Source organism: Anser brachyrhynchus (genome assembly GCF_964034855.1).
Source record: "Anser brachyrhynchus genome assembly, chromosome: 7".
NCBI classification, from domain to species: domain Eukaryota; kingdom Metazoa; phylum Chordata; class Aves; order Anseriformes; family Anatidae; genus Anser; species Anser brachyrhynchus.
The window spans coordinates 30,361,640-30,375,632 of NC_137701.1; the positions used below are offsets into that span (position 1 = coordinate 30,361,640).

Below are 13,993 nucleotides of genomic sequence, written 5' to 3' on the forward strand. Positions count from 1 at the left end.
TGACCAAGGCCTGATTTATTTACCTGTGGCTTGAGAAACATCCTGTACCTGCTTTCTAGTCCTCCAAAATGACCACCAGGCAAACAGATCAGTCAAGATCCACAACCAAACAGATCATTTCCAGCACGGTCATGGCACAGGAACAGCCTCGGGAAGCCTGTTAAATGTCCTTCTCCCTTCAGTCAAGAATGAATACTTATTTCCTCACTTTGCTACGCATCCTAAGCAGGGCTGCTCACACCTATTCGTTCCCAGGCTTTATTTATGTGGTAATGTAGTATTTTCCCAGATCTTCCATCATAGACTGACTGTGAAAATCCCAGGTGCTTTATAAGGTGAGACCAATCATGTTTCCAAACTGCAATGCACTCACTGATAAAGAATGTAAAGAAGTACAAGCTTTTGTACAAGCTCTCATGGCACAACCACGACCTCAACCTGGAGCTGTTCACATCTCGAACGAGGGGTGCGAATTCCCTGCTCTGGTCCCTCCTCTTCTATGCAGACCGAACCTCTGCGTACCTGGAAAAGGCTCTTTTAGGCCAGCAGAGCCAGGCCAGTGACAATTTCAGAAACTTGTATTTCACCACGGGTGTGGCAAGGAATCGCTGGCAGAACTACGCTACATCCCCTCTGCCTTGGCGTTACTCCACAGCCTTTCTTCATCCCCATTTCGCTTTATGGGGAGAAAACAACAGCCTAGCATTACCACACCTGGTTAGAAATCAATAGGGCAGGCACAGCTTCAGCCCTGGGTCAGCGATTTCAGCGTGTCCACTGCGGCTCATGAGTACCAAGGACACACTAACAGAAGGGACTAGAGTGAACGTTGCCTAGAGATTAGTTGCACAGTACAGTCTAGAGCCCGAAATAGCGCATGCAGGGTTAGAGGCAGGTAGATCAGCAGTCACCTGATTTCGGAGCAGATTAGTTTGCGCAACGAGGTGAGCTTGGAGCTTCCCTTGACACCACTGAGGCGCAGCTTTCTCAAGCAGCGAAACAGGCTGGGGGGAGGGAGCATGTTTGAGTGAAAAGAGAAAAAAATAAAGAGAGAACAAGAGAGAGACAAACATATACATATATATATATTTTTTTTAGGACAAAAAAAAAAAATAAAATCACAACAGAGACTGTATTTAGAAGCTGGACCAAACCAGTGTCACCAAGGCAAGAGGAAAAAAAAATATCCTGGGACTGATTGGTTATGAATCCTTTGAAGCATGCCAAGTTTAGCAGTAATTAATGCTCCAGTGTGGGCTGGGATACTGTAGGCCAGCCAGGCAGCTGCGAAGAGCAACAGATAATAGTTGTTAGTGACCTAGCACACAGACAACCCTACTCCGAGTCATGACTGTGAAGTGGGAGCTCCTTGGAGAGAGGTCAGGATTAATTAACCATTGTAATTGTTTGCATGCAACAGCTGAATGTCCGCAGCACTTTAATTTAATGGCAGGTTGTGAGTTTAGCAGTAAGTGGCAGGAGTCCTGGGTGGGAAAAGAACATTGTAAATTAGAAGAGAAAAAGAGACTGCGTAACCCCAAAAAGTATTCCCAATGCTGTTTGTATTACTAAAACACCGTGAAACATCATTCAAGTCAGTTCGCGATTGTATGCTGTGTCATAAACAAGATTTCTCTTTCCTCAGAGCCTGTCATCACATTTCAAAGTACCTTACACTTACACCTTACCCACTTCACAGGTCACACAAGCAGACCTGCAGTGACGGGAATGGAGAGGTGAGCTCCCTACATGAGTGCAGTGCATGGCTGCATGACTGCAACTGTGGGTCTGAGAGGCTGGGCAGTGAAAGCTGCCTATTTGGGAAGAGCACACACACACACGACTTTTGGGGACTCTCAGTGATCCCATCGCAGGATCAGGCTACTGTGATGCATCACAGATTACCCGTGCACGAGCTTATGGCCTACAGCACAGAGCAGGGGAAACATCTGATGCAGTGCCTGTTTTGGCCAACGAGAAGGGTCCGACCAAGTACTAAGAGGCATTTGCACAGACTGAATCAGAAACAGAGCACCATCTCCTACATCTCAACACTTCACACTCCAAACCATGGTTAATGCACGAAGAAAATAGTAAAGAGCAACAACAAAACACCCCCTGATAAAAACACATCTTATGCGAGCATTTGGGGCAACACGAATGAGTGCAGCGATGACAAGGGCCAGCCTCTTGGGTGCGGACCACCAGCTACCAACCTAAGCAAATGAATTCTTACAAACTCCAGGGCCACTGCAGCAAAGATCCCAGGGGCACACACCAAAAATGACATCACATCCTATGGAAATTCTGCTCTTACCCCTGAACACACTGAAGTATGGCTTTCAACAGACAACATCAAGTCTGTTGTGGGCCTCATGCCTTGAATACAGAAACACGAAGACACAAATAATGCAATGACACCTGAGCCATCAATTTTTCCCCTCTTTGTTTGCCAGGGTTAATCACAGTGCATGCACCAGGAGAGGAGATGACTGATGACCGGCAGCTTAAAAATAAAATTACTGTCGGTTGGCTAGTTAATGCAGATTTTTTTTGCTTGCGGAAAGAGAAGCATCCTTATTCCTTCCATGCCAGAGACACTCTATTGTCTCCAACACAGCCTAAATCCTTCCTACCTGAAATAATTGCAAAGCAAAGGATGACAACCCTTCTCAGCCTCGTTAAAAGATTAAAGAGGCTCAGGCTCTTTTTTCCCCTGCACTCCTCTATCCCCAAGAGTCCTGATGTGCCATGGTCTACATTAAAGAGAAATGAAAGGTGTCTCCCGACCACTAGACTTGTCATGTCAAGATCTGTCCTGTGGTGTGGAGCATGTGGGTTCAAATCCACTCAGGGTAAAGGAATAATCCACAGCTCATTTTCTGGGCTATCCTAAAACCACAAGCTTCCTCTAGAACAAGGTTAGCATTACCAGCTTTCTTCAGCTACAATTAAAAGACAACCTAAGTTCTATTTCTAATGAAATTTACTTTAATTAAAAATAAAATTCCACACTTGTGTGTTGGGCATGCTCCAGAATTAACACTGGATCATTTTGCTCACTAGAATGAAAGAAGCCATGCCTTAGCAAGACAAAATTCTTGTTTTCCTGCTTTCAGCCTTATTTATTTTCCACTAATTGTGGTCAGTAGATGACAGAACAGAGTCATCAAGTGCACATAGGGTGCATTTGCACCAATAAACTTGGAACTCACTCTCCTAAAGGTCTCTGTCCTAGCATATTAGAAAACTTCACAAATACCACCAACCTCAAGCAACGCTCAAACACTTACTATCACTGCTGATCTAAGATGGGGAGACAGAGAGGCCCAAAAAGCAGACAAACTGGAAAATTTTGCTGTGGCACCACAAGGCTTTGCTTCCCCAGAGCCGCACAGGCTTTTTTGACAGAGGTTATTAGTCCTGCAGCATCTGAGGAAAAACATGCCTAGGCCTTGGCTGCTGACAGATGCTGGCTGATGATGGTGGGTGTGAACTAAGACACCAGAACACATCCTGCCTTCTCGGAGAATTAAACAGGAGAGAAGAAAATTGCTAGTCAAACCCCACCAGTTCACAACATCTCTCTGAACAAAGCACACCCAGCAGAGAGGTACAGGTGTGCTTTACACCTGCTCACTAAGCAAAAGCAGACTTCCCAAAATGAAAGGAGAGCTGCACATCCTCTCTTGCTTGCTTTACCTTTGCGATTTTAGTTTCGTCCTTCTTCTTTGCAGTCTGCAGGGCTTCAAAGTGGTGTCTGGCGCTGTCGTAATCCACAAGCTTCCTTCCTCGCTTCGCTATACGAGACTACAAAAGATGGAGAAAAGAGTCATGACAATCTTCCCCGGCAGCCAAAACCACAAAGACCGTCAGGAACACCCCCACCTCAGCTCCACCCAACTCGTACAGCACTGCGTGCTCTGCCTGCACAGGGACACCCACTGGATGCCCCACACAAGCTGCCCAGAGAGGATTTTTCCCATTTTTCATTTAGCCTCACCTAGGCCTCTGCTTTTTCTTTCTCCTGAGGGTTGCAGCCAGTCTCTAGCCAACCAGCTCGCAGCCCCAGTTCATGCAGAAACTCAAAAGATGAAGTTGAACACAAGAAAGCATCTCTGTTGCCAGCACAGCAGAAGCACTCCTCCACGTGCTCAGGATATGCCTAGGACAGCATTTCAGACCCTGCAACTGGCGATCCAGACAGAAGCACTGTGTTTATCAGCTGATGTGACCACAGTCACAGCCAGTGGCCCATTATAACAAGCTATTATGCAAGAGAAGTGTGAAGAAGAAGTTGTAGCACTGGATCACAAATATACAACATCCACCATTTGTCCCAAGCTGTGACAAAAGCAAGGAAGGAGCCAGCTGCGTACCAGGCTCACGCTCAGGAAAAGCATCCTGACAAGTCCGTGGGTGAAAATCCAGACCTCAGAGCATCACGGCTGTGGCCTGTTACTCTGTGATCTCTCCGTCACCCCCCCCTCTCCTGAGGTGCCCCCAGGCCCTCTCGCCCATCAGTTTCACCTCATTGAGGCTCAGACCCACTGGGCAGCCTTGCTTTAAGAACCACCAATCCCCCTGAGACCCTTGCCCCCTGTGCTTTCTACAGACACCCTGGACGATCTGTGTTGGAGCACGGGTCTTCCCAGCGTAACCTAGCTCTGAGAGCCTGGTCCAGTGTCAGTGACCTGCAGCATAGAGACAGACTGGAGAACTTGAACAAAAATGACACAGAAAGGAGCCAGAAGGGTTTCTAATTAACCACACAACTCAGAGAAACTGAAGAATCAGCACTGGGATTTACTTGCAAAAGCAACTCCCCCCCCCCTCGCACTTGGCAAGGAGAGGTGGTCTCCTCTCCCGAGGCTCCTGCAGATAAAACTGCAAAACCACGCTCGGGGCTGATCTTTCTGCCAGAGCAGCTGGGACCAGTTTGCACGTCTCCCACACACGCTCCTCTGCGCTTTCAGCGAACGCTGGTGCAGCTCCCTGTGAGTCACCGAGGATCTGCAGGATCTCAGCCGCACGCACACCCAGCCCGATTTCAGAGTGCTCAGCTCGCTCCAGGAGAAGAAATCACGAAGAAGCTGAGCCGCTCCTCAACCAGGGGCTGTAGAAGACACCTCCCAATACCGTGGTGGCAGCCTGCCCTCCTGGGAAACGCTGCCAGCTGGGCACGGAGACAGGTGTAGGAGGGGGCTTCCAGCAGCATTAAAGTCTCTGAGATGTGAGCTAATGCATCTTCCACACACTCCAGAGCTGGGATCTAAGGGAATGAATATTTCCCTTACGTCAGGCTGGCAGAGACAGCAGGAGTTTAGAGGGCTTTTGCCCGTCTCTGTCACAAGGCAAACAGCCACTTGTATGTAGTTCCCTTCTATGACTCCAGGAGAGCTGTTCTCCATCTCCAGGAGATGCTCTCCAGGAGAGCTGCGGCTGCCCACCACCACCTAATGGCAAAAGCTGAACTCAAAGATGTGTTTTATTCCTTTGCAATATATTCATCTGAATTTGAACCTCCATTTAAAATAAACAAATAAATAAATCCTTACCGATACTTGGTTTCAAGCCTAGTAGAAACAGCGCATCAGTTTCAGGACAAAATACAAATTTGCCAATTCCACAGCCACTCAGAACTCAGGTTAGGGTTCACCTGCCCTGAGCTCACTGCAGAGATCTGTACCCTCATGGTGTGCTCTGCAACCCCAATCAAAGATTCATTCTGAAATATTTATTGATTATACAAGAGTCCTATTCCCGGAAGCTATAGATACCGACCCACAAAGAAAGGATAAAGTACTTTTTGTGTTCCCATTCCTCAAGTTAGAAAAGACAGAGAGGATTTGTTCACTCCCCTCTGCCAAACTTGAAAAATGTTTCCCTTTAAACTTAAATTCTTTACTAAAGGAATACTAGGTTTTCACATTCCTGCTGTGGATCCTGTTGGAGGTCCAAAAAATTCAAGGGAACTTTTCCAGCCCTCTTCGACAAAAGAAGATTCACAATGTGTTAGAATTTAACAAACAAACAACACATGCATGATCTAACTTGTCACACATTTGAATCACTGGGCCATTAACAAAAATCAGGCTCTCACATAACTCAATTAAAATCATTTTCTCTCCATAAATCAATTTTTCTCGTCATCTTAATACCAGAATTCCAGGGAAAACAGACAGTTTGTTTTTGCAGAAAACACAAACCAGAAAACTATTACCACAACAACAAAAAAAGCCGGAGTATTCTATTAATTACATATGACTGTTTTTTCTTTCTTGCATGACACCCTCAAGAACTTTAGTTCCTTACTTGAAGCCAAACTACACTTTTGTACAACTGTACAAACTTGTTGAACTTTGGCTTCAACTTTCAACAACAGTCTTACAGTTGTTTCTACCAGTCAAAGAAACCAAGTCTGATCTGAGCACTTCTCACTGCTCTGTGATAAGGAGAACGACACATCCATCTGGACTACCAAAAACCATCTTGACCTTTTCAAATTCATACCAATGAAAAAATTAAACAAACGGCCAACTCAGTGAAATATATCCATATCTTAGTGTAGGAACCAACAGAAACCCAAATTCTCACTCATTTTTGGAGAAGTATAGGTGAGCAGTGCTCTCTTTAAAGCATTTTTTTCAATTGTGCACAGAAGTGCTTTAACTTCCCATTTTCTAGAGTATCACCTGAAGACTGAGAACGTGATATCAGCAATAAGCACGGAAGAAATGTGACACTGAGGTTACCTAGTGCGCAGCCACAAAACGCTGATAAAAAACTATTTAGTCAGAAGCAGTGCAGAAGTCTGAGTCTACAGAAAACCTGAAACAAAACCTTCTGCTAAGGAAGCAGTGCACAAGCCTCTGCACAGGCTCACTCTATGGGCTGTGATCAGCACTACAGCCTTCAGCGGGTTGAAACTAACAGCAAGCCTCTTCACCCTTCCCCTCCTCGGATTTCCAGGAACAGAGGAGGCTGGAAAAATGAAGCAAAACCAAGGAGCCCCAGGAGGCAATGACACTGCTGTTCAGGGCTTATTTTCAAGCCTGTGACCTGCCCCGCTTTGATACAGCACAAGCCTCCTGGAGCAACAAATATTGACAAACGTTTTAAGAGCCATGTGGTGGGGAAAGGGTTGTTTTCACTGGGAAGAAGCCAAGCTGATACTTCCCATATGGTGATATCATTATTAGCACTTCCATATGGCGAAGACATTTCCTGCATAACCTTCTCAAAGCGAATGGAGAGATGACAACAGCGGAAGGGGAACCTACAGGACATCATTCAAACCCAGGTCCTTGGATACGACCTCTCTCCAAAAGACATACATTCAGCATTCCCCTTCCTGGCAAAGAGCTGAAAATATGTGCAGCAGGGCTTCAGGGAACACAGAAATCTGCCTTCCACACCAGCCTCTACCTATGAAGCACATTTGCCACTAATTGCTTCCTCGACACATTGTACTTACAGGGAAGTTAAAAAAAAAAAAAAAAAGCCACAACAAAGGACTGAAAAGAGAAACTGAGAGCTTGTGAGCTGTTGCTGACACTACCCTCCTGCACTGTGACACAGCGGGATTTTGTATGGACCCAGTTTTGTACTGATGTTTTTTCTTCAGCGTCTTTCCCCTGGATTCTTCATTCTGTTGCTTCAAGCCCAAAGAAGAACATGGCATTTTCACATGAACCAGGGCTGCAAAGATCTTGGCTGCTCTAAAAGCAAAGCATGCAACAGCACAGCACGCACATCCCCATGAAGAACATGGGGATGCAAGGAACTTATGAGTTTTCATCTGCTGTGACTCTAGATCAAAAGACTTAATGAGAATCTTACTTTAATATCTGGGAATTGGCCAAGGTAAGTATCCATAGTCAGAAGCGCCTGATCCACCAGCTTCTGATGGAAATCCGTCCAGAGGAGGTCATTGTTCTGAAAAACAAAAGTAATGAGCAAACTGTTAAAAGCACAGAGCTCTGCATTCATGCCTGTCTCAGTTAGTGCTGCAGACAACAATTTCAGTCCCCAGAGCTCTTAAGAAATAGTCATTTCTTAGGAAAAACTAAGGAGCAGAAAAGTTAATTGAAAACTGAGGTCATGGCAGAAATGTAGATACAGAAAAGAAAGCCTGATGCTGCTAATTCAGGCAACCTCTCCACGGACACAGCACCCTTCGTGAGCCTTCCTTTGAGGGCTTATCTGTTCCTCTACTGTGCTAGTCCAAGTCCATAAGGCAGAATGGATGATGAACGTCAGGCTCCCTTCACCTCCTCCTCCAAGACCCCTTCCTCCAGCAGCCACAAAAATGGGACATCTGACACCACTGGGCACCATTTTCTCCTTCACTCTAACATAGCTTTCTGAAAGATAACGAATAGCAGAAAGCTATTGTAGCACTCTTCAGCCCTCACACCACCTGGCCCCATGGAGGTTGCGTTCAAGGCTTGCACCCCACCCTGTGCATACTTCATCCTTCATCTTTTCTCAGCCACGCTAACTTCCCATCAACACCCTGGATTAGGTGGAAATTGTCACTCCCTCCTGTTTTTCCACTTGGTCAAAAAGTTTTGACTAAACTATTCAAGAAAAAAAAAGTCCTCTTTATGGTGGAATTTCAGGGTGGTTTTTGGTTGGTTGGTTTGGTTTTTTTTGCCAGGAATAGCACTCATCTCCCACTTCTCTTTTCCCAAATGACAGAAAGGCATTAAATGGGGAGATGGAGGCTGGAAATATTCCTGCAGCCCCTCAGAATAGCTGCAGGCACTTGTCAGGACTCATGCTTCTCTTGACTTCTCTGGCTCAAGTTTGTTGATGGGACAGTCTCCCAGGAAGCAACACAGCCGCTCAGTAAGAAACAAGGCCAACAAAGAATGTGAAGCCAAACCAACTGAATTACAATTTCGTTATTTACTGCAAGACCACTTCATAATGGAAAGTTTCCACGTTAATGCAAGAATTGACCTGGAAACGTTCAGGTTTTGTTTGATTTATCTGCTTTGAAGTCAGTATTTCCTGGGTAAGACGTAAATGTTATTTCATGTGAGAATTCTGCAGGGAAAGCAGAGGAAAGGGAAGAATCCTTCTCCTGCTTTTCTCCCTGTGCCTTCCCCCCTGCTCCAACACCATGAACAGCTGCAGATAAGCCCTGTCCTGCAGCCTCACAGCAGATGGATCCACAGAGCTGAATTGCCACAGCTGCTGCCCAGCTGAACAGCTGAGCAAGAGAGCAGAGGGTGTCTGCTTCCAGCTGGACCCACCGCGCACACAAGCCAAGGGGCATCCAAGATGTCAAATGACAGGCTGTGCCCCAAGCTCCACAGAAAACACCTGGGCAAGTTGGACAGGCATCACCTCACCAAGGGATGAGAACAGCAGGTTGGGGTGAAATATGGCTCAGACAAACAAGATGGCAAGCAAAATATGGCAGCTGGCAGTACTGCTGTGAGTAGGAGGGCGACTGCAGCTACTCAACGGCTGGCTGGTCTGACCATGCTTTGGGCATAGATTTTAGGTTTCCATTCCTCTTGCATGAAGCATGAACAATATATCCAGTTGATTCTATTACAGACTCTCTTTGGCATCCCCTGGCCCTTTCTAGCCACTGTTGAGAGAACAAAGTTGCTTGTGGACGTAAGTTCAGGGCTCTCTGCACCGCTCAAGCACCTGGGAACAGAGCCCCACATGGACAAAAACACAGGCCACATTCCTTCAGCTTTCCCTTATTCCCAGCACTGAGTTTGTCTCTCTGATTACTGCTGCGTGTAAAGCTGTGTGCCTGAAGGAATTTAGCTCACAGACAGCTTCCAAAGCCCATCTCCTCTGACAGACCAAGCCTGGTAAGCCCACATCCTGGGCTGAGTCTTACCTCTGCTATTTTATTTGTGTCATCTCTCCCAGGCCAATCGGGTTCATAAACTTCCTGCAAACACTCCGTCAGCTTCTTGGAGGCCTCATGCATAGCTAGGAAAGAAGAGGTAACTGCCTCAGAAACAGGGAAACACTTCATCCCTTATCCTGAGGAACAGGGACACAGGAGATGTTGAATGGGTTACAACAAATGCTAAGCTGTTCCTTATGGAACGTCTACCCCTGGATAACACAAAAAAGGAAGGTAACCAGAGGGAGAAAGGATGCAGTCACATCAAATCCTCTGTGTTCACACCAGCCTGGCATTAAAGCACAACCCCAACCCACCTCAGCAAATCCTGAAGGATTCTGAGAGATCTCCCACCCAGACAAGGCGGACCTTCCCTTAAAACTCTTGCCTTGGCATAGGAAACACCAGAAAGGGGAAGGCTGCAAAAACCTCACTGCACAGGTAAGCCTTGAGCAGAAACAGTTTTCTGCATATACTGATCTTACCTTTTACGGAAGCCAAGTAAGTTCGGAGATCCTTCTGCAGCCTCGTGCCTTCCGACTGTGAAAGTAAGAAAACCACCAGTTATCCTTCCATACAAAGACAGTGTAAGAGGGAGGAGTCCAACATTTCTAAATAAAGAAAAATCACCTTGCAGATAGGCTAAACATCAGCACTCTAACCTGCCTAAATGAATATTAACAGGGAAACCACGCGGCCCTCCAACCTTCTTCGCAGGTCCACAGCTGGTGACCTGCATGCATGTCTGGCCAACAATATCACCAAACTACTGAGCAATCTGATGTGGGTAAAGTGTGATTTGCTCTTCACAGCAGAGCCAGCTTGAATGTTTTAATTTCATACTGGCAACTGGACAGGGTTCAAAAGACAATTAGTTTGTAAGCCAAGGGCTAGTAGGTCTATGTAACAAATGTAACTGAAGGGTGTCTGTAGGATAGGGGAGATAAATGTAATTGTCTTATTTTGAACTGGCTTGGGAGCAGTTTAGCTCACCACTTTTTCCTACAACACTGCAAACCAAAAGCCCAGTGCAAAGTAGGTACAAGAGGCCTCTGACCTGCTCAAACATCCTTTTTAAGCTTCAGGACTTGCAAATACAGGATCAATCTTTTTCTTTAGCCACACCGTGGAGGTGGCCTGCCAGCAGCAGACCTCACTCGCTATGAAACAAAGGCTTAAAACCAGAAGCTAGGCTGAGTTTTGACTGTTTGAGCCTTGAGGCAACACAGAGGAGTACAGCACAAGCACCCAGATTGAACAGGTCACGGAACTTCTTACAGCAAAGCTGGCTCAGACGCACAACCACACGTGCCCTCCCCATCCGACCACTCTCCCACTGCAGGATGAGCACTGCCAGGTCCGTGTCCCTCCTACCCTGCAATGACATTGACAGTGGTGCAAACCAGACAGGGAAACATTCCCAAATCCAGACAGTGACGTTATACAATCAGAAATGAAAGAGAACAACAGAAAGGCCTGAGAATTCGACCGACACCACCACAGAGGATGTCAAAGCATGGGAAGGAGCAAACACAGAAGACACCTATGCAGATACAACTGCTGGGGTACAGAAAAGTTTGAAAGGCAGAGATCTCTGTTATAAAAGGATTTCCCTTTCCCTGTGGGATCTCACTGGATCCTCACCATCTCCCAAAGTAGCTGTAAAAACAAGGACACAGGAAAGCAACAGCCACATCTCACCCCTTCCTCACAGCCTGCTGCCATGCCTCGTTTTCCTTCCCAGTTTGTCCCATGGGGGGGCCCCCAGCACAACTAATTTTGACAGCTGAAGACAACTCCGGAGACAGGGAGCTCACAGGACTTCTCTGACAGCTGCCTCAGAGCTAATAGCTTTAGAGGCAGATGTTTCCCATCAGCTTTCCCCACCACTCAGCCACCTCTTCCTTCATCTGAGCTCATGCCCCGATCCTTTGGGCTCTCGGTGCAGCTGTGCTCTCTAAGCAGTGACTAAATCTGCCCAGCTGTTGAGGTGGCAGTGCTAGCACATCTTTGTGGAGAAGTCCATCTGCTTCCAAACGGCACACCTGATTTAAGTTCCTTGCCTCAAAAGTTTGGATGAATTCACATTTGTTCATTTCCTACTGACATCGACAAAGGAACTGAGGGATGGCAAAGAGCTGACCGCCTTTACAAAAGGAAGCCATACTCCTAGTTGGATGGAGAAGTATTGGAAAGTGACCCAAAGAGAGTACAAAAGGAAAGGAATAGCGACCACATCTGCTGCAAAAGTCCTAGGAGGCCTTAGAATACAAAGCAAGGAAATGTAGAGCTCTGCTGGCTAAAGGTGACTGGGGAAACCTGGGCAGATGAAACTGCCTCGTGGTGCAATCAGAAACCACCAGGGATGAGATGCCAGTAATCAAATACACAGAGGACCATCAGGGAGGCTGAGCTGACAAGCAGTAGTATGAGTTTGTTTGTGGCCAAAACAGCAAGCAAGAAGGGCTTAGAGAAAAGCAGTGATGTCTTTGCCTAGAATGGGCCCATGCTTGAAATCGCAGACTGGAATTGGCAAGGTCAGCTGTCACATCAGAAGAAGAAATGGCACAGAAGAAACTATCGTGCAAAACCCCTCAGTTGTATACATTTTCACTCTGCAGCTACATTGTTTTTTAAGAATCACTAAATTCAAACACGCTACTTTGAGGTTATCAAAAACTCAGAGGCAGGGAAGGTCTGCTGCAGAACCTGCCTGCCACACTCTTGGGTACCACAGCATCTTAAACTGTGACTGAAAACTATAGCACCTGAAATCAGAAACCACCTTCAAAATTGTGCCCATACATCCATGAGTCCTGCCACAGCAGCACGTGAGAGAACCCCGACGCCCTGGGACTCTTCAAGACTCAACACCAGACCCGAAATGAGGGTAACAAAAGGATCTCTGAGAGGTCCGCTGGCACTGCAGTTGAACATCAAATCAACAAGGACAGATTTTTAGACGGGTCACCTGAAAAAAAACTGCAAGTCAGGGCCCAAATACTGGAGTGCGCAATCACAGCCATGCCCTGGTGGCCTTGTCAAAGCAGACGCCTCAGCCAGGCGCTGTGCCACCGCCGTGCGCCATCGGCCCGTATGCAGTGCTGTACCCTGCAACCACAGGGGTCTTTTCAGTCAGCCCTTGCTGAAGGCTCTCCAAGGCTATGGGGTTTACTTTCAAAGTACTTAGCCCGCTAAAGACACTGAATAGTCTTCATAGGCTGTAAGATCTGTAAGCAGAACGACTCAAAGAGAGGCCCAACTATCAGTTTGTCCAAGAACCCCAGCTCTCCTAGGCACCTGGGTGGCTTGTACCCGGAGTTCCCCTCCAAGTCTCTTTTTGGCATTTCCATTGTTTTGTTTCTTGCCACCGATGCAGCAGCTCCCTCCCTCGCTGCCACAAGGGTTTCTCTTCATTGTTTTAAACATTAATGCTTTCCCAAGAAACTCTGGCAAATGCTTTCTCTCCGTGCGTGCAGCACCTGCTTCCTCCAGGCAGGCTAAAGCAGGCTGTCACGTACAGCCACGATTCTGCATAAACAGCTCTCACAAAGCAGTCAGACACTGTCAAATGCTGTGCAGAACAGAAGCTTTCTGTACCCTTGAGTGCACATACAGAAGATGCTTCCTACACTTAGAAGTAAAAGTAGACAGAGTGAAACTGGAATCTGAAAAATGAATATAGCTCCCAGTTATCAAAGAACAGGAGGTCTAAGGGTGTGCAGGGGAAGTTACGGAGTATGGTTGGCCCTAAAGATGTTCGGGAAAGAAATGTCATACTGCCATGCTTGCAATCACAGTGTAACGCAACCCTGTGAGCCTGTAATAAACACAACCAGGTATAATATGAAGGGCTGTATGTGCAGGAAGGTGCATATTTAAACACAGAAAGAGCTACACTGGGGCAGCTGGAAGAGCTCTCTTCAAAGCCCAAATGAATTACGTATTACTTATAACTCTGTGAAAGAAAAACACAAAAGTATTTTGAGGACTTCTTGTTTTATTGGGGGAGTGTGTGTATGTAATTTATAACACCTTTCACCCAGCACTATTTATGTGTGTAATTCTCAGTAGAGCTGTTTCTTGGTAGAAGACAAGTTTCCAAAAACA

General features: G+C 46.5%; 1 protein-coding gene across 10 annotated transcripts in view; it reads right to left on the reverse strand.

Annotated features, from left to right (window-relative positions):
* BIN1 (bridging integrator 1) overlaps nt 1-13,993 on the reverse strand; it is a 94,467-nt gene that overhangs the window by 37,661 nt on the left and 42,813 nt on the right. For 7 of the 10 annotated variants that reach the window (XM_080600803.1, XM_080600805.1, XM_080600812.1 and 4 more), the window contains 5 exons: nt 10,369-10,423; nt 9,872-9,966; nt 7,843-7,938; nt 3,703-3,810; nt 912-1,004 (listed from right to left, as the gene is read on the reverse strand). In XM_080600803.1, the coding sequence (XP_080456929.1) occupies nt 912-1,004; nt 3,703-3,810; nt 7,843-7,938; nt 9,872-9,966; nt 10,369-10,423 (447 nt within the window). The remainder of the gene's footprint in view (nt 1-911; nt 1,005-3,702; nt 3,811-7,842; nt 7,939-9,871; nt 9,967-10,368; nt 10,424-13,993) is intronic. The other 3 variants (XM_080600809.1, XM_080600804.1, XM_080600811.1) reach the window with 1 other exon arrangement.